Genomic DNA, 22,430 nt, shown 5'->3' on the forward strand with positions numbered 1-22,430 from the left:
TATTTATGATTACTCACTAGCAACAGCTTAACAAAGGAGCTGACTCTAACTGTTGCCCAGTATTTGGTCCTTCTCAAATGAATCCTGAATAGGACTTGCAAGCTAATGACTGGAAAATTATTCCTATATGTGAATACATCCAGGATCCTGGTGTGCTGAAAATGTGTAAAATTCCTTGTGTCAGGGTCAGAAACCCACATTCATATCTGTTAACCCTGGAAAAATAAGTGAGACATGAAACTTTGGAATAATGTTCAGAAAACCCCATCCTTTGAAGTACCTCTCTTTTTTCTTTTTTTTCTTTTTTTTTTTTTTTTTAAGGGTCAACTTTACAATTTTATTATAGAGACAGAAACACACTTGAAGGGCTTTTCCAAAATATCTAACCTGTTTAATAGGAAGTACCATTGAAACAGCCACAAAAATACTTATTTTACTTCCAAATGATTGTGGAAAAACTGTAAAAGAAAGATGCAATAAGCCAAACTAAAGAAGTATCACTTTGAACTCTAAATAATTTAGGTTTGAAACCAGTCTCCCACATTCTGCCCCCTTAAAAACAGTTGAAAGTTCATCAATTTCATTGTTATGTCTTGTTTTTTTCCCCCTTCTCTTTCCCCATCCCACTCTTTCCTTACCAACTGCAGCTGCTGGGACATGAATGACAACACTGCCTTGTGGTGGGTGATCAAGGGCCCCGTGGTTGGGTCAATAATGGTGAGTAGCACCTGGAGAAGACACTTCCTTCTCTCTCCTGAGGGCAAAAAACCAATTTAAACATCTTCTAATACTTTACAAGCTGTGCTGCATCCCTGTTTTTGGACTGGTGGAAAAATTCTCTAAATTTCCATCGTTTGCCACCCACAAAGCCAAGGAATTTCATTATTAAGAGGGATTAATACAAATTAAACAATGGAGCACTGCCTGCAAGCAAAAGAGTTATTCAGATGCTTAAAACACAGACACAAGCACCAGAATTAAAACTCCAGACCACGTGGAACATTTGTCTGGGGCTGGCAGAGGTGTCATGGGATGTATGGAAAATCTGGGCCAACTGGGGTGGCAGCTGAAGGCCAAGTGGGGCAATCCAGGGCATCTAAAACAACAGTAAATGTCAGGGATCAGGGAAATGCACCCTGTTTAACTTCACAGCTACATTAATTTATCCCAGATTTAAAATAGCACTTGGTCATAGTGCTGGATGCTAAATTGTCAGCAAGGTGTCTGAGCTCTAACTGGTGGAACTCTTGGATTTAGCTCAAATTTTGTCAGATGCCTGCACATGGAGGACTGAGAGCTTCTAAAGTGCCCTGTTTGGGTTTCACAGGATGGCTAAAATTGGAAAAGATCACTGGAAGTCATTTAGTCCAACCTCCCTGTTTCAGTAGGATCCCCTAGAACATATAATTCAGGATTATATACAGATGGATTTTGAATAGCTGAAGAGAAGGAGATATTCTGGTGCTCCAAATAATATGAGGGTTTTAAAATGCTGTTGGGCTCCTGCATTTAGGAAAACAAATTGAAGCCCTGGACAACATGGTCAGTGGCAACTGAAAATCTTTTGGGCTTGCCACACGCAAGTGTCTCATTCTGGGCACCCTAAGTTGTTCTCCACTCTCCATGGAGAGAATTAAGGAGGTTTAGAGTGACTTTTGTAGGAATTCAGACTTCCAGCTCACAGGTAACCAATAAAGCAGGGGTTTATCAGGTTTGGTGCTTCTCCTTTGAAATCTTTGGACAGCTCTGTAAAGCTCAGGAATTCTTAGTTAAATGAAAGGAAATTCAGACAATTTCAGCACCAAAACAGAGGGGGTTCAATGATCCAAGGTTTTTGTCCATGTGTGAATTTCTGTGAATTTTCCTCATGCTTTACAGGCACATTCTATGAAGGATCATGTTCTGCTCGGGGGATCAGTTAAACCTGGTTTCTTTCAAAGGCATTAAAGGAACAAGCATAAAGCAAGGGACTATTGGGCTTCTCCATCCCTTTGTAGTTCTCAGATCAGACAGAAACTGCTGGAAAAATCCTCATGTTCAGTTTCTGCTCTTCCTAAAGGAGTATAAGGTTTTGTAATGGACCAACTTAAATTTCCACTCTCCTGGCTTTAAGAAACAATGGACTTGTTGGCCAAATCTCAAGTCAAAGCACTGAAATAAACTAATTTTATCATTCTCCAAGGTTTAAAACCGATGGAAACTGTTAAATTGAGACATCCATTGGTCAGAGAATGGGAGTGAAAAATTATTTTACCCTCAAGGTCTTTATTTTATGTATTTTTTGTGCAGGGATCTTTCTGTTTACTCTGCACAGGTTGATAATGAAAAATGTTGAAACTTTTCCATTTGTGTTTCTCTTCTCTTGTCTTGAAACTGCAGAAATTTTGTCTCATTTTAGCTGCATCTAGGCACATAAGACCCTTGTGAACTTTCCCCATTAATCCTGACCCTATAGAACTTTTAGATTGGTTTGGAGAAGAAAAAGGGGATGAAACCAGAAAGTCAGTGGGAATGTCTCATTTTCATACTTTTTAAAACTATGCAATTGTCACAAATTTTTCCATTTTTTTTTCTTTCCCCCAGATAAATTTTGTGCTTTTTATTGGCATAATTGTGATACTTGTGCAGAAACTCCAGTCACCTGATATCGGGGGCAATGAATCCAGCATTTACTTGTAAGTACAAATAAAGCAGTAATCAGTTTAAATTACTGATATACACATAGGAAAAACCCACAGAATAAACAAGAAACCTCAGCTGAATTAGGCTGATTTTTGAAAAGAATTGCAAAGTCTATTAAATTAAAAATTTGATTTTTACTTTAATTTTTCAGTCCATCAGCCATGAAAGTGTATTGTAATGCCAGCTTTCAGCTTTCTTTAAAAGGCCTATAAAATAAGAAGAAATACAAGATTAAAAACAAAACCCAAACAAAATCTAATGTTTTTCCACGTCAATTATCTCAAAATTAACCTATTGACCAGGTATAAATACTGTTCTTTTACTCATGGGATGGTTTGCTGTGCTTCATAAATTCCAGGGCATGGTTCAAAGTTCACTGAAATCAATGAGATTGGGTGAAAAGTTTCAATTAACTGTTGGCTGAATTATAGTGCAGGAAGATCCCCAAGACATGCTTAGGTCCATGTTTCTTGTAAACTGAATTGCATTGCACTAAAGCCAAACATTTCACACACACCCCCTTAAAATTGTTTAAAAATGCACGCAAATCCTAAAATTTCCCTCTAGATGCTTGTAGCTTTGTAGTGATTTATATGTATTTTTAATCTGGAACTCTTTTTATTAGTTTCCACTTCATAATAGTGCAGAGGTTGGCCAGTTGAGGTGGTTATCATTAGCATTTTGACTGCATGTAGTCATTCTCCACATAAAAATTATATAATCCTCTGCAATAACTGGGATATGGGGCAGCACATCTGGTGTTGGCCTAAACACCACACACATTTGGATTTTTTTGTGAGCTTGAGTGCTTTCTTGCGCTCATAGGCATAGGTAGGACTATTTAATTTAGTATTAAATTCCTGATGAAAATAGGTGAGCTACGAACACCTTAAATAAAATTAAAAGATGTTAGGGTAAAGTAGGAGATGCTTATTTTGTAGTAAATACAATTATCAAGTGATTAGTTTCACCCTAAGTAACCACAATCATGGAATAATGATATCATCCATCATGACAATTTTCAGTGAAAAGTATATCCTCCAGCTGCTTATTTTTCTTTTTTTTTCCCCCCTGTTCTCTAGTTTAGATTTGCATTAAACAATAAAAAATCCTACATCAATTTTCATGTCTGTAGCCAGACATCCACTTACTGAAAGCCCTGCCCCTTTCATCTTGCTCTGAACTGTGTTTCCACAGCCCAAAATAATGCTTCAAACTGATTCTGGGGGTGGGTTTACCTCAGAAACAAAACTGAGGGTGAGTTCATCACTAGGTTAACCTGTTCATGGTCTGCCTGGGGCCTGCATGAAAGGCTTCCCATGGAGCTCCCCCGAGTCCTAGGTGGTAATTGACACCTGAGATGTGCAGAGTCTGAATTTTTAAGTGCATGTTTGGTGTCTGCTGCACATCTCACGTATGAAGCAAAGCATGCCACGGACTCCCGAGATTTCACTGGATTTCCGAACATCCCTTGTCATCCTGGATCAATATGGTGACTGGGTTTTGCTGGTGCTTTTCCTATGTGTATATTTAGCCACCAAAACCAAGAGAAAACATCATATTTTCTGTTCCATTCGCTGCCATTATTTTTTTCTCATATTTTTTTGCAACTTTTGTAACCGGGTGTGTATAAATCGATCTCGCATTGATGTACGTGTTACGGAGTGGAGTGTTGTTTATCCAAACAGATTTGACAGCAGAAAAGTTCACACAGGGATGATGAAAAGGAATTAAATTTATAATTCTGTGCAGATGAACACCAGACAGAGTCAATATTTGTGCACACATACCCTGTATAAAGAGAGCTTGTAAGGAAGGAAGACTGTAGATCATAATCTGGTTCTGTCACCATATTGAAATATCTCACATTTAGACTGTGGCTCATATTAAGCATTTTCCATGTTCTATTTTGCTGCTTCAAACACTTACAGCATCATTCCATCAGACCAAATTTCTCATCCAGAACTTTACTCCAGAACATCTTTAAGCATTTTCCCTTTAGTGGGTGAGGAGCAATGAGGTTGAGGAAGGATTTTCCACCTGTTTCTGAAGGTAATTCCACATGGATCTGCAGCAGGGATTGAGATTTATTCTAATATCAGTCCTCCATTCATTGGAATCACCCTTTAGGCAGCTGGTACTTCCATCATCAAGAAAAGAAAATGAAAGGCCCCAAAAACTTGGCTACTGACTTTGAACAGGATTTCTTTTTTTTTATGTGTTTGGTACATGTTTAGGTTCAGGTTTTTTTAATTACTGTTTTGTCAGAAAAATCTACTTCTGCATCCTACTTCATAGACACTGTGAAGATGGTTCTGCAAAGCACTTAAGCCTGTTTGATTTTTAAATTTGATTTTTAAAGCCCTGGGGATGGGCTTAAATTCAAAGATTAATCATATATTGCTACCACTGTGCATTCATTATTAAAATCTCCCTCTGGAGAAGTTAGCTAGGAGCTATGACAGGACCATGGCAGAAGAATGCACTGCAGGGGAACTGAGGCTTAATTAATGCAGTGTAGCCACTGGAGAATATAAGATTTGCCTTAAATAAATCAAACAATGATTTTCATCATTTGTCACACACTACCAGGGCTTTACTCCCATTAAAAAAAAAAAAAAAAAAAATTTTCTCTAAACAACCTGATTATTGTGTGCAACAGCCTTTGCTTTTAGGCTGACTAAAACTTGGAAACATGTTGCTAATTCCTAACAGTTTTCCTGGAATAGCCAAGTGCTTTGGTGGTTATCAACTTCCATTTTATCCACTTGTATGTTCAGTCATTCATCACCAGCCTCATTCCTCCCCATCCTTTCCTCATGCCTTTAGTTGCCCTCGGAGCTCTCTGCATGCTGCTGATCCCATCTCAGCCCGAGACCCCAAACACCCACCAGGTTCTGGGAGAGCAATCACTCCATCTTCCTTTCGCTGGTGTTTTCGAGAGAAACTCCTCTCTACAGCTGAAAATACGGGGGGCTAGAGTCATCAAAATGTCTAAGCAGCTGAGGTAGGAATTCAAAAAAGAGATAGAAGGCACCCCTTTAATGAGAATTTTAACTCTATTATTATTTTGGATTATTTTTCCAAGAAACTTTCATATTTCCTCACAATAGTCATCATAACCATTGGTTACTTTTTAGTGTGAGGAGTGCTGAAGATGTAAGATTTTTTTATTGAAATGTCTGGTTTCAGTTAACCTTGTGTCATTCTTGAATAATTCTGCCAAATTAAGCATCAAACTGAAGAAAGATCAGTAATGCAAATGCAATAGATTTTTATCTGGGGGAGAAGTTCTGAGATCCCCAGGTGGTGGGGAAGCATAAAGAGCTATTGATCGTATTCTTAGAGTAATTAAGACAGCTATTAACGCAGTTCAGGCAGGTTTCTCACCCCAGCTGGTGAAACAAACAGCAGTAATGTGCCATGATTACAGACGGACAGAAAATGGTTTGGGTTGGAAGGGGCCTTAAATTTATCCAGTGCCACCCCCTGCCATGGGCAGGGACACCTTCCATGGTCCCAGGTTGCTCCAAGCCCTGTCCAACCTGGCTTTGAACATTTCCAGGGACCCAGAGGCAGCCACAGCTTCCCTGGGTAGCCTGTGCCAGGGCCCCACCTCCCTAACAGTAAATAAGTTCTTCCTAATATCCAGTCTAACCCTACTGTGTTTCCATTTAAAGCCATTTCCCCTTTTGACATGTCCTGTTGAATCTTACAGAACAAATGACCATGTCCTGAATTGGTCCCTGTATTTTCCATCCAGATATTAACATGATTCCAATCAGAAAAAGAAAACCCTGATTTTTAGCAGTCTCCAACTGCAGTTTGTAAATATTTTGAAGAAGTAGGAGATTATTTAGGGATAGTTACCCCATATGCTGAAAGCCAAGGAGCACCACATCAGGAGTCCAAGAATTAAGTGGGATCTCCCAGTCCGGGGGATGGCAAACACATATTCACAACCCTACAATGGCTGGTTCAGCACTCAGAGCAGCACACCAGGCCCACATTGTTTGTATGGATTTATCATCTATCAGTTTCTTCCCTGGAATTTTAGGAAATGGATAATGAACTGATCTGGCAAGACTTCACTGTTTTGACCATGAAAAATCCAGCCAACAGCGTGTAACCTGGTATGCCAGAATCTGTTTTCAGATATCCTGGTTTTGGTCAAGTTGTTGTAGAGAGAGTATACCACCCCCCAGAAAGAAACCCATATTTCTACAGAAAAGCCTACACAAAGCTTAAATCAACGCTGTTATTTTCATAAGCATTGTTGCATTGCTGAAATATTCACTTTAGAGAGAAAATCATCAGCATCACTACCATAAAACACCACTATATTTAGTAGGTGCATGATGTAGATGCATGCTGGAATAAGCCATAAGATTAAGAAGACCCACACTTTTCCATCAAACCTTTGTTTCTTCATTCATTTTCAAGGATGAAGCACATATAACTGAAAAAAAAAAAAAATCTTTTTATTTCATCATGATTTCCAGTTTATCACGACTGGTATAATTTGGGAGGGGGAAGCTTGTTTCTGCTTTTGCTTTGACAGATTCTTCATAAATTTTGTATCACATGTTGAAAGCTCAATGAAAAGAAAATAAACCCCACATATATATCTAGCTAATTCAGGTCTACGTCATTCCTCCAATCAGCATCTTGCTGGAAAGAAAGGAGAATCATGGCATATATCATAGGTAGGTATGATTTTACCCTTGGTGCGACCTAGAGGGTTAGGGCAGCAGAAGCAATGTTGCAGCCCAGATGTTTTGGTAAACAACACTCCTCTAAAATTCACCTCCAAAGTCACTGGACACGCAGTGATTCATTCTGCTACCGCTTTGTCTTGCTGCAAGTGCTCAGGCTGCCAGAGTTGATAATTATTGGCAGGACCTTGGTGCCAAAAGGCTCGTTTTTCTGACAAGCAAGTGGCAGATGTTGGATGGACAGTGTGGTGCTGTCAGCTGGGTGCTGGGACTCCCAACGAGCCAGCAACAAAAGGAACTCGTGTCCTTGGGTTAATCCTTCTCTACCACAGGAAAATACACTGCAAAACACAGATAATGGTCATTTGATGTCAGTGCATGATCAGCAAGGACCTAGTGCTCGTTTCTAAGGAATGCCAGGGGAGTAGATACTTGCTGCTTTGATCAACACTAATTCTTGATGGATTTATTTAAAGTTCTAGGAAAAAATGTGCCCGTTCACAACTATACTTTTCATGTGCATCGCCCAAGGCAAATTATTATTTTGGGTGCTGGTTTGATTTTTTTTGTTTGTTTTTTACTTTGGAATTTTTGGGTGGAAAGGATGGGGGTGCTCATTTGTGCCAATCTTTTCAGGTAGGGATTGGGGAAAAAACCTAAGTGTACTCATTAGGAATGTCAGACCATGCAGACTATGTACCATAATTAGCAGGAGTGTAATTATCAGGGATTTATTTATTTTCAGATAAAACAATCAAAAGCCCTATTTTGCTTTGATTACCTATCTGTGGTTTCAATTGCTCTCAATTCAAACAGCACAGAGCATTTAGTGTGTTTATAATGTTCCTGGGAGCTGTTACTGCTATTGAACAATTGAGGCTAAAATGTACCTAAATCCCCCAGGTGCCTGTGGCAAGGACAGGAAGATGAATTTTTGGTTGTCAAATCTACTTTCCCAAGCTAAAAACTGTCCTTTCATCCAGTGCATTCTTCAAATTCTTACATAAATTATGAGATTAGACCTAAAACCATTTCTACCTTGAGAGGGCTTTTGTTATCTCTTGGCCCACCTGCCAGGGGAATATTCCAGAAGAGCAAACCAATATTTATGAAGGAAATTCCATTCCATGTCCAGTGATATACAAGCACTGACCAGAGCTTTGGCAGGATCTGATTTTGAAATCATGGATCACAAATCTTATTTCTTGTTATAACCTCACCTGTGATGGATACATCATTAAAAAGGTTTCTACTCCTATTGTTTGGAAATCTTTAGAAGGCAGATTTTAGGGTGCAAAGCCTTGGCCTGCACAAGAGGTGTCTGTGTGGTAGAGGCTGACTCCTGTCCTTTTTCCTTTTGCAGTAGTATCGAAAAATTGGCTGACTTTGTCTCTAAACACTATTTCTGTGGCTGTAAGGCATTTTTATGGGAAAATTTAGGGTTTACAGGGATATACAGACAGAGAAAAAGATAAAATGGTGATTTTTGTTGTTGACGAATCACGAGATTTTGAAATCTGCCTAGGTTTCACGTATAAGAATCCTCAAATGATGACTTAAAATTTCTCCTTAGTGCCATGATCTGTGGCAGTCTTAGAGAACAAAGTCCTTTGTCCACAAGTTGCATCCTAAAAGAGCAATGCACAGACTTTTTCCCCCATCTGTCACAAGAGCAAACCAGGAACTGAAAAAGAGCAATTTTGCATGACAAGAGAAGCCACTAGAAGATTCTTCTTCTCTTAAAAGGTCAAGGAGGGAGAAAATAAATGAGCTTTTATCCAACACTGCAATTCCCTTTATAGAAATGATTTTCATATGTGTATATATATATATCTATTTAAGAAAACACAGTAAAACTTTCTGCACTCTCAACAGTTGTATCAAGGGTTGGATTATCCCTAACAGCCCTGTTTCCACAGAGTTTGAGGCTCCAAGGAGAGGCTAAACAGAGTTTATTTTGTTCCCATTGAAAAGGTAGCAGTGTGAATCTGGAAATTTCAGATCTAAACACCTTTCAAAGAGAGTAACAAAGCCATCATGGCTTGATTGCCATAACTGCTATGGAACAGAACTCAGAACACCCAGAGACTCAAGCCAGAAGGATTTATACATAAATGCTTGCATCTGCAGGGTGCCTGTGTAAATACAGGGTTTGCCCACGCATGTGCTGTCTAAAACACTTTAGATATTTAAAATTGTTCCAGCCTTGCTGCTTAAAAGGCCACAAATACTTGAGCAATGTGCACCATAAAAAGCTTCATATTGTGAAGGCAGAGTGGCTGTACTTCACTAAATTTGCTGTAACCTTGTAAATTTTGCCACGCACTGGAGCTTCCTGATTAGCAAAAAATAAGGTAGCTTTCAGAAAGAAAATGCAGAATGGATCTCAAATGTGCTTCTGAAGTCACTGCACTTGGTCAGAGTGAATAACCTAATTTTGATGAGTATTGATATGCTTCAGTTGTCATGGAGATCAGCAGGATAGGGAACGTCCAGTGCCCAAGGCTACTCGTCCTTTTGAGTTAGCCACAGATTTGGGTGCAGTATCTTTTATCAGAGCAGCTTGCTTAGATCCTGGGAAAGGTAATGGGTTTGGAGAATCAGGAGAATTTTCAGAAGTTTCAAACTGAGCGTTAACTTGAGAATATCCAAATGAGGCCATTCTGGCTTTTGTCCTTTTCCTCATGCATTGCTCATGTCTAAGTTTACTGGCTTGAGTGCACTGTTAGACTGAAAGGGATAGATCTGAATTTTGCCTTGTCCCCAAATCAGTTTGCACCGCTGATTCTTTGAATCATTTACTTAATGTAAAGATGGAGGTGAAGCTGAAGCAACTGGTCATGCAGCAATTGATGTGAGACTGCAGAAAATGGGGAATAATTCTGACATCTCTGAACCTGAATGTGCTTTTAATTTATACCAAGGCTCAATGCCCTCCAGAATCCATTGTTTTCCACTTAGTTTTTCCCACCATTCAAACTTTTGCCTCTATCATTTGAGGACAGCAGGAATTTACTTTCTCCTCAGTGTCTCTGCTCCTCCTTGCCATTGATTTATTGTGTCTCACTTCAGCAGCTGGATTGTTTCACATCCAGTGGGGTTGGTTTTACATCTGGAGAATTTTTAGGACGTACTCCAAGTACACAGCCTGAGGTAGGAAAGGGACAAGGAAAATGGTGCTGTCCCAATGCAGAAGGTTTTTTGATCTGGAAAGATGAATTTCTTGTGAGGATCTTGTGACTAACGCTGTGTCAAAGGAACTGTGTGGTGCAAAGCAGGAAATCAGTTTTCTAAGAACAATCTCTGCCTGCCTTGGAGACTTAAAGAACTTCCTCAAAGCCCACCAGGATAAAGTGGCTTAATACAGAATTAAGTCTCAATGAAGGTTGTTTAAACAAATGGAAACTACCTCAAGATAGGACCAATCCAAAGCCATTTGTAAGGTTCATACCACAGTCTTAGTCCCACCTGTACCATTACTGAGGGATTATCCAAACTGTAATTCCTCTTTATATTTCCAATGAAAACACTGGAGTTGTTCAGCTGATGAAATGTCTGCAAGCCCAGGCTTTTTTAACAAAGGCAGTGCTCTCTTTTCTCATTAAGGAGAGTTGTAGAGATGGGTTGTGAATCTGCAGGGATATGGTATAACATGTAAGGCAGGTGAGTCAAAGCAGTGTAACTGAAGCTTTAGAGCTGCAAATTATATAAACCCAGTGTAGTTATACTGATGCTGAGCTCTGCCAGCTGACAGGAACCAAAACCTGTCTGTTATGCTTGAAAATCCACTTCTTGTGCCAGACTGGAACAATAAACACTCTGTGGGATTTGCTCATTTGCTTTCTTTTGAGGGGACTGAGCTAAATCCAATTCTCAGATATTTATGCCTGGTTTTGGATATGTACATTTTTCATTTGAAATAGTAAAGTATTCAAAATCTTCGTTTATTTAAGAACCTCATTTGGCTTGGTACATTTTTCTCATTGAACATTGTATTGCCTGCTGCACCTCAGTTGTGTTGGTGCAGCTCCATCAGAATTATTCCACAGGGCATGACTTTGATCTGTGCTCTGGAGTCAGAGAGAAAAACCCAGCCTGGTAAAACAGGAGCTCCAGAATTAATGCAGGGGAAGAATCTGGACACAGAACCTTGGAGCTACAGTTCATTTAAAGGCTGTTTTTATTGGAAGAATTGTGCCCTCTGCTTCCAGATTTATTCTCTAGAGTACAGGCAAACATTAGGCTTGATCTCTTCATTATTTAACTCCAAGTATAGCAACTGTGATCTCCTTTTTATGTCCACTCTATAGAAGTTAGAAAAGCCAAGAATGAGCACTGCAGACAGGATTTTTTGCTCTCTTTGGCCATTCTGTTTCACTTTCAAGCCTCAGATCTACTCAAGGGTCAGATTTACTGGACAAAAAGTTCCAGTCCAAGTTCATGTTTGTTAAACATTTATTTTTAACCACAGCATTAATCTGCAAGCACTCATTCAGCTTCAGCTTCTTATTTTGGTGGCATTAGCAAGGAAAGGTAGAACTCTAGGCAGCAAGCCTAAGAAATTGGGATTCATTTGCCATTAAAGGCTAGAGACACAGTTTCCTTTTATTTTTTATGTTTTTTTTTTTTGTTGGTTTGGTTTGGTTTGGTTTGTGGTTTTATTATTGTTGCTTTTTTTTTCCATGTAGAGCACAATATTTGTTGTATTTTTAGCAAGACAGGAGGGGATCAACCTGGTTTAATAAAAAAAACCTGCTGGTCTCCTTCCACAATCAGCACAGACCTATCCAGTCCAGAGAATAAAATCCTTTATTACAGCTTATTTCACTTTAAACAACAAGTTTAAAATAGGTCAGGTAAATCTCACTTTATGGCCTGCTTCTCACCAGTGACTTCCAAGCTGGCATGGGTGGCAAGGAAAAAGGCACACAGCTATTTTGTTAACCTCAAAAATTAGGGGAGATAGAACTAAAAGACCACTTTTCTGAGAAGCACTTGTGCTTCCTCTGTGTCTGATGAGAGGGATGAAGGACTCTGCCTGCACACAGCGGGTCAGAGCTGCAGCCGCTGCAGTGGGATGGAATTGTAGAATCTGTTTGCTGCTCACAGAACAAGTTCTGTTTTCCAAACTTTTCCATCTGATCTGTGAGGGCATGGGGTTTGTAAATGTAGTTGGTGTTTTGAAGGGAAACACGTGCAGCTTAAGGGAATTCTCAGCAGCAAGGAAAAGATGCCTCCCAGCCTAGGGAAGCGTCAGCTGAGAGGAAGCGAGTGTGTGATATAAATAATATATTATACAGATCCACTTTTCCACTTTTCAATTTTCTCCTCTCTCTCCCATACAATGTCTCTACTTCCACTTTGGTTAACTTTCTACTGTGTTTTCAATGCTTTATTTAATTTATTTTGTTCTGCATTCCTTCTCCTGCTGCTGCACAGCTGCCAGTCCTACTCATGGTGAGGTTTCTCAGAATTACTCGAGCAGGGTGCACAAAGATTCTTCATGAGGCACAGTTTTAATTTGCATGAATCAAGTTCTACCTTTACTGCGTTTCCCAAAGGATTCCCTTCAGCACATTCAGAGACAAACCTCATCATTCCCTGTGTGTTGGTAGCGACCTAAATTCAGAACTCTGACCGTTTTCATTACGAATATACCTGGATAATGCAGCATAACGTCCTTCCCCGGACCAGCATGCTTATTTCACTCCTCTTAAGCACCTCTGAGGTGTCACCTAGGTGCCATCTAGAACTGAATTACAGCTCCTTTTGCCTCAGATTTGTGTTCTCTCTCATTTGCATTGGGACGTCCAGGTGTTCGGTCTGATGCGGTGGCCTTCAGCCACATCATCCATCGCTCGTTCCATCCCGGGAGTGTTTAACTTTTTCTTTCCCCTTCCACCCTAGCACCCTCCCTCTTCCTCCCAGATGCAGCTGCAGTCCCTGCCCAGGACACTTGCGGTGAGACTCAGCTTGTTTGCCTTTAGCTGTCTAAAGTCTCGTGCTCGATCTGAGCAGTCCGGTCGTCGTCTATGGTGGCTCGGGGAGAGCAGGGCACCTCCGTCAGACAGAGCATCCCCCATGGCTTAGATGTCTCTGTCACACAGGCCAGCTCAGCCTGGAAGTCCCTGTTCTTTCCCTGACTGAGTGAGTTCAAGGTGATAGTTCAGTTTGGAATCTGTCTTTGGCACGTAGAGTTAGATGTGACCGATTCCGTTCTCTGTGTGCCTACAGAGGTCTGAGGATCCTGCCCTGATTCGTGTAGTGTTTTCATAGCCATGCTCTCATTTTAATTCATTTTCTTATATTTGTCTATTTTTTTACTCTCATATTTTTTTTTTCCTCTGGTTCCTACCTCCTCTGTCTCTTCTCTCTTTCTCCCTTTCCTTCCACCAATGTCTCTATTTTTGATAATAAATAAAGTCTGAAAAATAAAATGGGAGGAAGAAAGGAAAGAAATCATGTATAAATTCCATAATCTGAAGATCTGGGACACTTTACACCACCTAACATCAGAGAGATGACTCTACCAAAATTAGAAATAGCAGAAAATAAGTGCTAAAGGCACTAAAATATTAAGAATTTCCTAAGAAGTGCTAACAATGTTTTCCATCACAAACCTGTGTGTAAATGTTTCCTCACTGCGTGGGCAGCAGCAGCTAATCCTTAGATATTATCCTTACTATATATTATCCTTAGATAATATTTTCAATATCAAGTCTGTTTTTTACAATAATTCTAGTAATTACCAAGTGCTGTCACGTTAGGTCTATTCACCAGGGTAACCTATTAAAAAAACAATCCCTGTCAAGTAAAACAGGGCATAAGCAATAAAGGAAACATGGATGGGAATTTATTTCTAGATTGCCATGGCAACATTAAGTATATCATTGAAGACCACAAACCTCTACAACAGCCCACGGCTAAGACTTTCCAAAGTGATTATTGATTTTTAGATGTTTCCTTTTCAGGGTCTGCACCTTAACATGCCTCATAAGTGCCTCTTTTCAACACAGGCTGAGCAGCCCTCTTGTGTTAAAAGTTGGTCTGAGAAATGTGTTTCACATCAAGTGATCAAGAAAATGAGTGGCACTCAAAATCCATAGTCACTTCTGAAAGCCTCAGCCACAATAAAATGGAACGATCCCTAAAACATCCTTGCTCATTTTTGATCAATCTAAGCAGACAATTAATGCCCAACTCTGCTCTGTGAAAAGCAGGTGGTGCAAAAACCTAACACAGAAATTATAGTGTAAAAGGAGCAGTCATTTTCATGTTTGCTTCCCCAGCAACATCCAAGAAATGAAATTAATTTTATGAGTCGGAACACGGTTACTATATCTGTTTGCTGGATGTGTGCATGACACAAGACTGCATTCTTTCCTGCTCTTCTACTGTAATATTTAATAACAACACAGTTATCAGGCTTTAATTATCCAAAAGGAAGCAAAACCTAACTCCAGTAATGGGGATTGACTTAAAGGAGTTAAAAGTAGGGAGAAATTTAGTATGTTTTCAATTCATCCTGGTTTACTCTTCAGATTATAAATTCCACGAGTTGTGAATAGAGATCTTAGATTGTGTAACAGAAACAGAGTTGGGTTTGTTTGGACAAACTTAAGTGTTTGCCTTGAAGGCAATTGCCTTAAAAATCAACATATTATCCTTTAAATTAATGGAGATTTAGTCAGGACACTCAGTGGTGTTTGGTGTTCATCCCAGCCTAGAGTGAACATCTAAAACAGGTCAGATGTACCTGGCCAATAAATGTGTATTTCTCTCTCAACTGTTTATTCTGATGATTCTCGGGGTCCTAAGGATGCCCATTTTCCTTAGACATCTGTACTGTAAAGATCCAACCTCTCCTGAGGTTAATCCCACCTAAACAATGATGTGTTGAAAACAAAACAAAAATTCTCCCCTTGAACGTGGACAAGAAATCACTATTTTCAATTTTCACGTTTTCCAGCCCAGACATAAAATCTCTTACAGAATCCCTCCAAATGCCTTTCCATGTTTCAGATTACCCTTCTTGTGATTGATTTAAATTAGCCTTTCCTGGCTGGTTGGAGAGGAACTGTTTTGTTCTCTGTAGCAGCTGTTCCTAGAATCCATCATGCAGGGGTGAAGGTCCTGCTCCACGGTGGATGAGCCTGCTGCTTTGACGAGCACACTGTCTGAGTGTGTGTGACGAAAAACAAGTGGTACCTCCAAAATTACCAGCCAGACATGCAGATTCCATACTGAGCTCCCTCCCCATCACCAAGGAGGCTGGAAAAAGTGCTTAGGTGTCCTAGAAATTCTGTGTTAAAAAGAAGGAATAGACTCTACAGTGAAAATGAAGAACACCTGATCCAATTCACCTTAGATTGATCCCCGTCCTATGAGTTTATGTTACTCTCTGATTGTTCTCCATGAGCATGCAGTCAGCTTTCATTTAATATATTGTTCTGTGACCCTCTGTACAAAACCAGACCGCACAGGTCGTGTGTATTTTGGATGCCTTAGCGCTGCCCGCCTGCCTTCAGGGTGTTTGAGTTTTGGTTTGTCCGTGAATCAGCACATCACAACGGCCAGCAACAGCCAGTGCAGTTTAATTTTTATTTAATTTTTTAATTTCTGCTTCAGTCAAGCAGCTGGTTCGTGCTGTGACTCCATTCTGTCTTGTCCGCTTTCCATCTTTGTGACGTTGTCTCATGAAATGTGTTGAAAGTGACCTACCTTGGCCTGTTCACGATATGCTGAAAAAAATGCTAATCTTGTCATATTTAGCAGCTGCGTTCAGAAATGCTACTGTAAGCCTAAGAGGGCTAACCAGCACTCTTGCAAGATGTCAGAACTATCAACCATTACCCTGTAAGTGTACGCACTCCTGTGACATTACTGTGTGTGTATGACGCATGTTGCAATTAAATGAATGGATGAGAGCAGAGGGGAAGTGACCAGATGTTACCAGAGAGCAAAGCATTCATTTAGTTCTTGTTGCATGTAGAATTTTTTTTTTTGTTCTTGTTCTGTGCTTTTGCTGATGCGCCACGACCGAGGATTTGAAGGTTGTTTTAACTTTTTTCTTTTTTTTTTAATTATGGCTGATGCTATTTATGGTTTTGGGTAGTGTCTGTACAGAATTAATAGCTGCTCTTTATTGTACAGCAAAGAGGTGAGCACCTTCATGCTGAGAGAAAATGTTTCACCTGAAAGTTTCCTAGAAAGACTGGGTGAGATTGAGTTAATCAGACCCTCAGCGGGTATAAAACATCCTTTGTCCATTGAACTGAGTGAAGTTAACTTAATGAACACCCAGGGGTGAGGAAAAGCTAAAGCTGACCTAATATCAAAATGAATTGTGTTCATCAGAAGTTACAGAATCATAGAATCACTGAGTTGGAAAAGACCTCCAGGATCATCAACTTCAGTCCAACATTGTCAAATATAGAGTGAGGCATCCAGAAGAGTGAATAAAAGCCATTCAGCCAAGAGTTGTGTGAATTAATCACTATCCCATAGTCCACCTGACCCTTTGCACAAGAAACTAACAGGTTTTCACAGATTGAAATGGAATCATTAAGGTTGGAAAAGAGCTCCAAAGTCATCCTCTCATTTTGTTTAGATGAGGTGAAATTTCAAACATCTATTATATGTTTTCTGATGATCTGTCTCCTGAATTTTACAGCAGTTTTATAAGTGTGAATCAGCATTCTCTGAGGCGTCCTGACAAACAGACCCAAAACTCCAGGATTTTGCTAAAGAATATTCAGTAGTTACCTTAGACACCATGAAGGAAAAAAGATTGATTTGTAACTTAACTGCTATATGGTTCTGGTTTTTACTTAGAGGAAAAAAAAATTAAAGTGAATTTTCTGTGTGACTTCATATATCTTTAAGGCATTTAAGATATAGAACAATGAAGATGCTGAAAAATATTCAGTTAACAGACTGGAACTATGCAAAATCAGATAGAAATAGAGAAGAGAAAAAGGAGCAGCTCCATCTTCTACACAGAGATCAGCTGAAGACTAAGGACAGTTAGGTAAAACTAGGAGTTAGGATTAGAAGGAGATAATTTGAAATAAAAAAGTTCACTGCCTAATGGACGTCCTGATGCAGCACAGACATCATGCTGGGCCTTTGCAGAGAACCAAATTTTACATTTAATGCAATGTTTCTGAAAGATGGGAGACTGATAACTCTCTAAGGTGAAATCCTCTGCCTAGTGAAGGGCAAGAAGAGTTCAACCTAAACAGGAGGTTTAAACCTATGATTTTTGTGTCTGTTGAAGCATGAGAGTCTTGGTAAGCTTCCCCAGTTTTCAAGTCCTTGGTGTGAAGATGTGGTTTGTGCATGGGAAACTTGAAAATCTGGAATCATTCAGATGTTCAGGTGTTACCTCAGCTGTTTTGGAAGTGATGCTACAGACCTAATTAAATTTTTGGGAAAGACTGGAAAAGATCTGTCAGGGAGATTACTGAGGTTCCTGAAAGTCATGGTAATATGTTCAGCATTTTGTGATAAAATAGATCTTTCAGTTTATTAAACATGAGCTGTGTTGAGCATTTCATTACTAATGACATCCTTTGCCTTCATGGTTTGCTCTTTTTCCTTCAATCTGAAATATTGTCACAATTCTTCTTTGCACAGATTTGTCATGGAGCTGATGGATATGTACCTTTGGCCTGAGAAATTGGGTTCCTCTAATCTAAGCCTCACAAATCTACAGAGCAGAAATTTGTGTGACAAACTCACTCCAGGTTCCCTTTGAGGTCAATGGATAGATTTAGGACGTGACAAGAATTTCCTTAAGGGCAGAGAATTTGTCCTTATGTGTCAGTGATCCTTGCTCTTCATAGACTATAAAGGGAATTTAGGTGTGCATTTAATTTAACTGAAAATAGATGCCACCATTGCAGATATGTCAGAGCATTAAGTTAATCAATAAATACATTAATAGATGTACTCAGTACCCATGGGGTTTACAACAGGAGTCACCTCTTGTTAAAAAGACATCTGTAGCACACAAGAATCATGTTTTAAAAGTGTATTTTTCTCTTCATTGACTTCAGAGACATTTTTAAAAATAATTCCATTATCAATATCTACTCCAGGTATGTCCAAACCTCGGTGAGGTGAATGTTGCTTTTCAGGACTACAGACCTTGATGTTTTCATTGAAGAAGTTAATATTTGATCAAAGTATTCATTTAGGACAGCTTTTAAACTTTAGAGAGGCAGGACTAAATGGCAAAACAATTTAATCTTCCTTCAAAATCTATGGTTTGGAGATTTTTGCTTCTTTTTTGATTTTTTCTCTCAAAAAGGTTGAGAGGTTGAACCTTCAGCAATCTCCTTAATAAATGTGGATGTGCAATGGAAAAATAAAAGCATGATTCCTTCAAATACTGGTCAAATTAGGCAATCTTTCTACTTTGTGTTCCTTTTACCATGAATTTCTAATTTCATCATTCAGTAGAGGAGTGAGGGAGAACAGAGGACACCGTTATTTGTTTGTACTAGCACTTCATGAAAAGTCCACATGGCACTGGTGGTCTTATGCTTTAAGTGATTTTAAGGAAAATAACAGCTGGAAAACAGAATGTCAGCCTCAACAAAACTGATATTCTAATTGTTTTTTTTAAAAAAAGTACCCTTAAGACTTTCCTCTCTCTGTGGGAGTGTGAACAAGGCTTTTGCTAGACATTTTTGGAGAACATTATCATCCAAACAGCCACTTGAACAATTATTGTCCTCAGAACTTCTAGACCCACCCTCAGAAGTTTCTTTCCTGTCTGAAAGAGTGAGGGAAGAAAAGAGGATTAATGTCTTAGGCTGTTACACACCTGAGAAATTCACTGTATCCTTTAAGATTTTCATTCTCTGTTGCACATAAATTTACCCATCTCACAGGGCCTGCTTTAAGTCTTCTCTCTTCCCAATGTTCTTCAAAAAAAGGAATTTCTCATCATCCATACAAGCATTAATGTCTCTCTCATAAGTTTTTTCTTATGATTAAAATCTTCTTTGCCTCTTTATTGATCTTAATAATCTATAAACTTCAGAATATGTGATTTAATAGATTTTCTTCCTCATTTTTATGACATTATTGAAGATAACACCTCAAATAAGTTGATGATGGCATTATATTTCCAAATCCTATGAACTAATTGTGTGATTAATCAGGTATGATTAATGCCAGAAAACTGACAATAAAAAAAGATTCCCCCTGTATCTGCCCCTAAGTTAATCTCCCAAGAGTGCAGTGAGACAGAACATATTAATAGACAATTCTATTCTGACTTTTAGATCAAAACAACATTTATCCTTTTGTTGTTGTTGTCATCAGGTCTGAATATAAATGATAGAAGATATGGGGAGATTATACATCTTTGTCCAGTTTATTACCTTTAATTTGATTTTTCTTTTAATTCCATGAGTGGTTCAAGACACTAATATTCTTTACATCCCTTTTTTACAGAGATAACATTATTCTATACCTCTTCCTCAATGTTTTTGTTCCTTTTTATTATCCTGATTGCATGTCCATAGAGAAAATGGACTGGAAAGCACTCCAAAAGCTCTTTTACGCTGGCTCACTCCTGTACAGATTAATTTTTTTAGAGATCATCAAAGCTGGGCACTCTGAATGTTTTTCATCACCCTGTTCTGAGGTTGTTCCTCTCTTTTCAAAAGGTTTTGGCCAATGTCTGATTTTATTACCCACAAGAACAGTGTTCTCTAGTTTGTGGGGTCTTCCACCAAGACCTGAGGTTTGGTGTCCATCAAATTTATGGTTCTGGTGTAAGAGTTGGGATGAATTTATCCCCATTGGGGCCCAAAGTCTGACTGAGAGGTACCAGCGCTGCACTCACATCCCAGAGCTCTACTGGAGATAATTGTGCTCACAAAATTCTTGAGAGTGTGTTAATTAAGTGTTGAGTGCTGCTAAAATAAACACATCATTTTGGGTTATCATTGAGCATTTATTAGCAATCTAAAATCTGTATGCAATGCATCAAATAGATAAAGGCAGAGGGGACATTTGAGTTTTAAGAAATATGCAGCTCTTTGAAAAATCTTTATGGCTTTTTACCTTCCTTTGTCCTTCATCTGCCTTCTTCACTTAACTGAACGTAATCAATGATATTCTTCCCTTCTGAAAATGTCCTGGAGGTTTTTTAGGTCACTTTGTTTTTAATAAAGCACTTGCCTTCTTTTCAGATCAACATTTGCTTTTTCTTTGCTCTTTTTATTTATTTTTTTTTTTTGCTTCTTGATCAATCAGTGACACTCAACAAACCGTGCACAAGTTTTGGCTGGCCCCTGCTTTGGGGGAATTTCACCAGTTTAGTTCTCACATGTAAAACATTCATTCCCAGCCCTTTTGTTTATATCTGCTGAGCTTAATTTCCCTCTGAAGCCCCTTTATTCTGAAGCAGCAAAGTAGTTAAAACAGTGGAATTACACTCAGGTTTCAAACAGCATAAACTGAGACTAAAATCAAACCTTCAGGAACAGTTGTGAGTACGAGAACGTGCAAGGGGGTTACTTTTATTTGTATGGCTGTTGGTTTTTTAGCTTTATTTGTGTGGTTGTTTTGGAATTTCTTTTGCTGTGCAGAAACATATCACACACACACACACACAAAAATCAACAAAAACAAGTGATTTCGAACACTCCACTGGGATTAAGCAATTGGATGAGAGTTTTATAATTGTACCATGGTAGCAGTCTGAATCCCTTAGCAAGATTCCCCTCGTTTTTTGGCATGGTAGGAGAAAATTCCTGATTATAATAATGCAAATGAAAATAGCAGCAGAGAGCATTAAGCATAATTAATGTGCCATTACTGTAGCAGTGTAAAGAAGGGGGAGCAAACTGCAGTGTGTGTGCAAACAGTCTTTGGGAACAAATAGGAGTGTTGCGTATTTGTTTGTATAATTACGCCGTGTATGTATTTCCAAAAGTCTGTCAGCAAAATATTTTCTGTGCTTTCTTCTTTAATTAAAATGCAGGTTGCTAATTGCAAGGCTGAATTAAAGTTCTTTCCCTCTGTTGTGACAGGAGACTGGCTCGCTCCACCCTGCTGCTGATCCCTTTGTTTGGAATTCACTACACGGTGTTTGCCTTTTCTCCTGAGAATGTCAGTAAGCGGGAGAGGCTGGTGTTTGAATTGGGACTGGGATCCTTCCAGGTGATTACACACTGAATTCAGCTTTCCTTAGAACCAAATCTCTGTTCTTTATAACTACATTGCATGCACAGCTCTCAGAGTGTGTCTCTGCTCGTTTACGTGTATGTTTTGTGTTACCAGGGTTTTGGGGTTGGTTGTTCGCTTGTTGTTTTTTTTTAACTCCGATTATTTTCTGTCATTCTTTCAGGATTTTAATTACTTTTTCTTCTTCTTCTCTCCCATTTCCCTAGGGTTTTGTTGTTGCTGTTCTCTACTGCTTCCTGAATGGGGAGGTAAGACTTTCAATATTTAATGTCCCTCACCTGTCATCGGCATCCCATTTTCTTGTGGGAGTAACTACTGTTCCAACTGTCCATTTTAACTCATCATTTGCCATAACTGCTGATACTTTAGTCGGAATCTCACAATTCTCAGAAAAAAAAAAAAAAGAAAAAAAAAGGAAAAAAGAAAAAAGGATTTGTGATGCCTTTACCAAACCAAAACATTGGCCTTACCAGAGATGATGGCTCAGATTAAGGCTTCCTGACAGGGCTAGGATATGGACAAGTCTCTTTTGAAATGTCCTCCAGGTGCAGAATTTTGGATGGATTTTGTTGAAATTTTCCCTGTTCTTTTCAGCCCATTCTCCCAGCCTGTTCAACTCTCTCCAAGATCTCTGACATGTCCCTATCACTGCCCATTTTGGAGCCATCAGCCAAATTGGTGATGGTGCTTTTGATTCCATCACCGAGGTTGTGATGAAGATGGTGAGGCCCTGGCACAGGGTGCCCAGAGCAGCTGTGGCTGCCCCTGGATCCCTGGAAGTGTCCAAGGCCAGGTTGAACAGGGCTTGGAGCAACCTGTGACTGT

At 39.2% G+C, this 22,430-nt stretch overlaps 1 protein-coding gene across 6 annotated transcripts in view; it reads left to right on the forward strand.

Annotated features, from left to right (window-relative positions):
* Nucleotides 1-22,430, forward strand: part of ADCYAP1R1 (ADCYAP receptor type I) — a 138,053-nt gene that overhangs the window by 113,030 nt on the left and 2,593 nt on the right. For 2 of the 6 annotated variants that reach the window (XM_088054310.1, XM_088054313.1), the window contains exons 13-18: nt 648-717; nt 2,584-2,675; nt 13,305-13,358; nt 16,170-16,253; nt 21,452-21,581; nt 21,812-21,853. In XM_088054310.1, coding sequence (XP_087910436.1) covers nt 648-717; nt 2,584-2,675; nt 13,305-13,358; nt 16,170-16,253; nt 21,452-21,581; nt 21,812-21,853 — 472 coding nt within the window. The remainder of the gene's footprint in view (nt 1-647; nt 718-2,583; nt 2,676-13,304; nt 13,359-16,169; nt 16,254-21,451; nt 21,582-21,811; nt 21,854-22,430) is intronic. The other 4 variants (XM_088054318.1, XM_088054322.1, XM_088054324.1 and 1 more) reach the window with 2 other exon arrangements.

Source organism: Pseudopodoces humilis, chromosome 1 (assembly GCF_049639895.1).
Source record: "Pseudopodoces humilis isolate 2021_Gansu_Grassland_sample_001 chromosome 1, ASM4963989v1, whole genome shotgun sequence".
NCBI lineage: Eukaryota > Metazoa > Chordata > Aves > Passeriformes > Paridae > Pseudopodoces > Pseudopodoces humilis.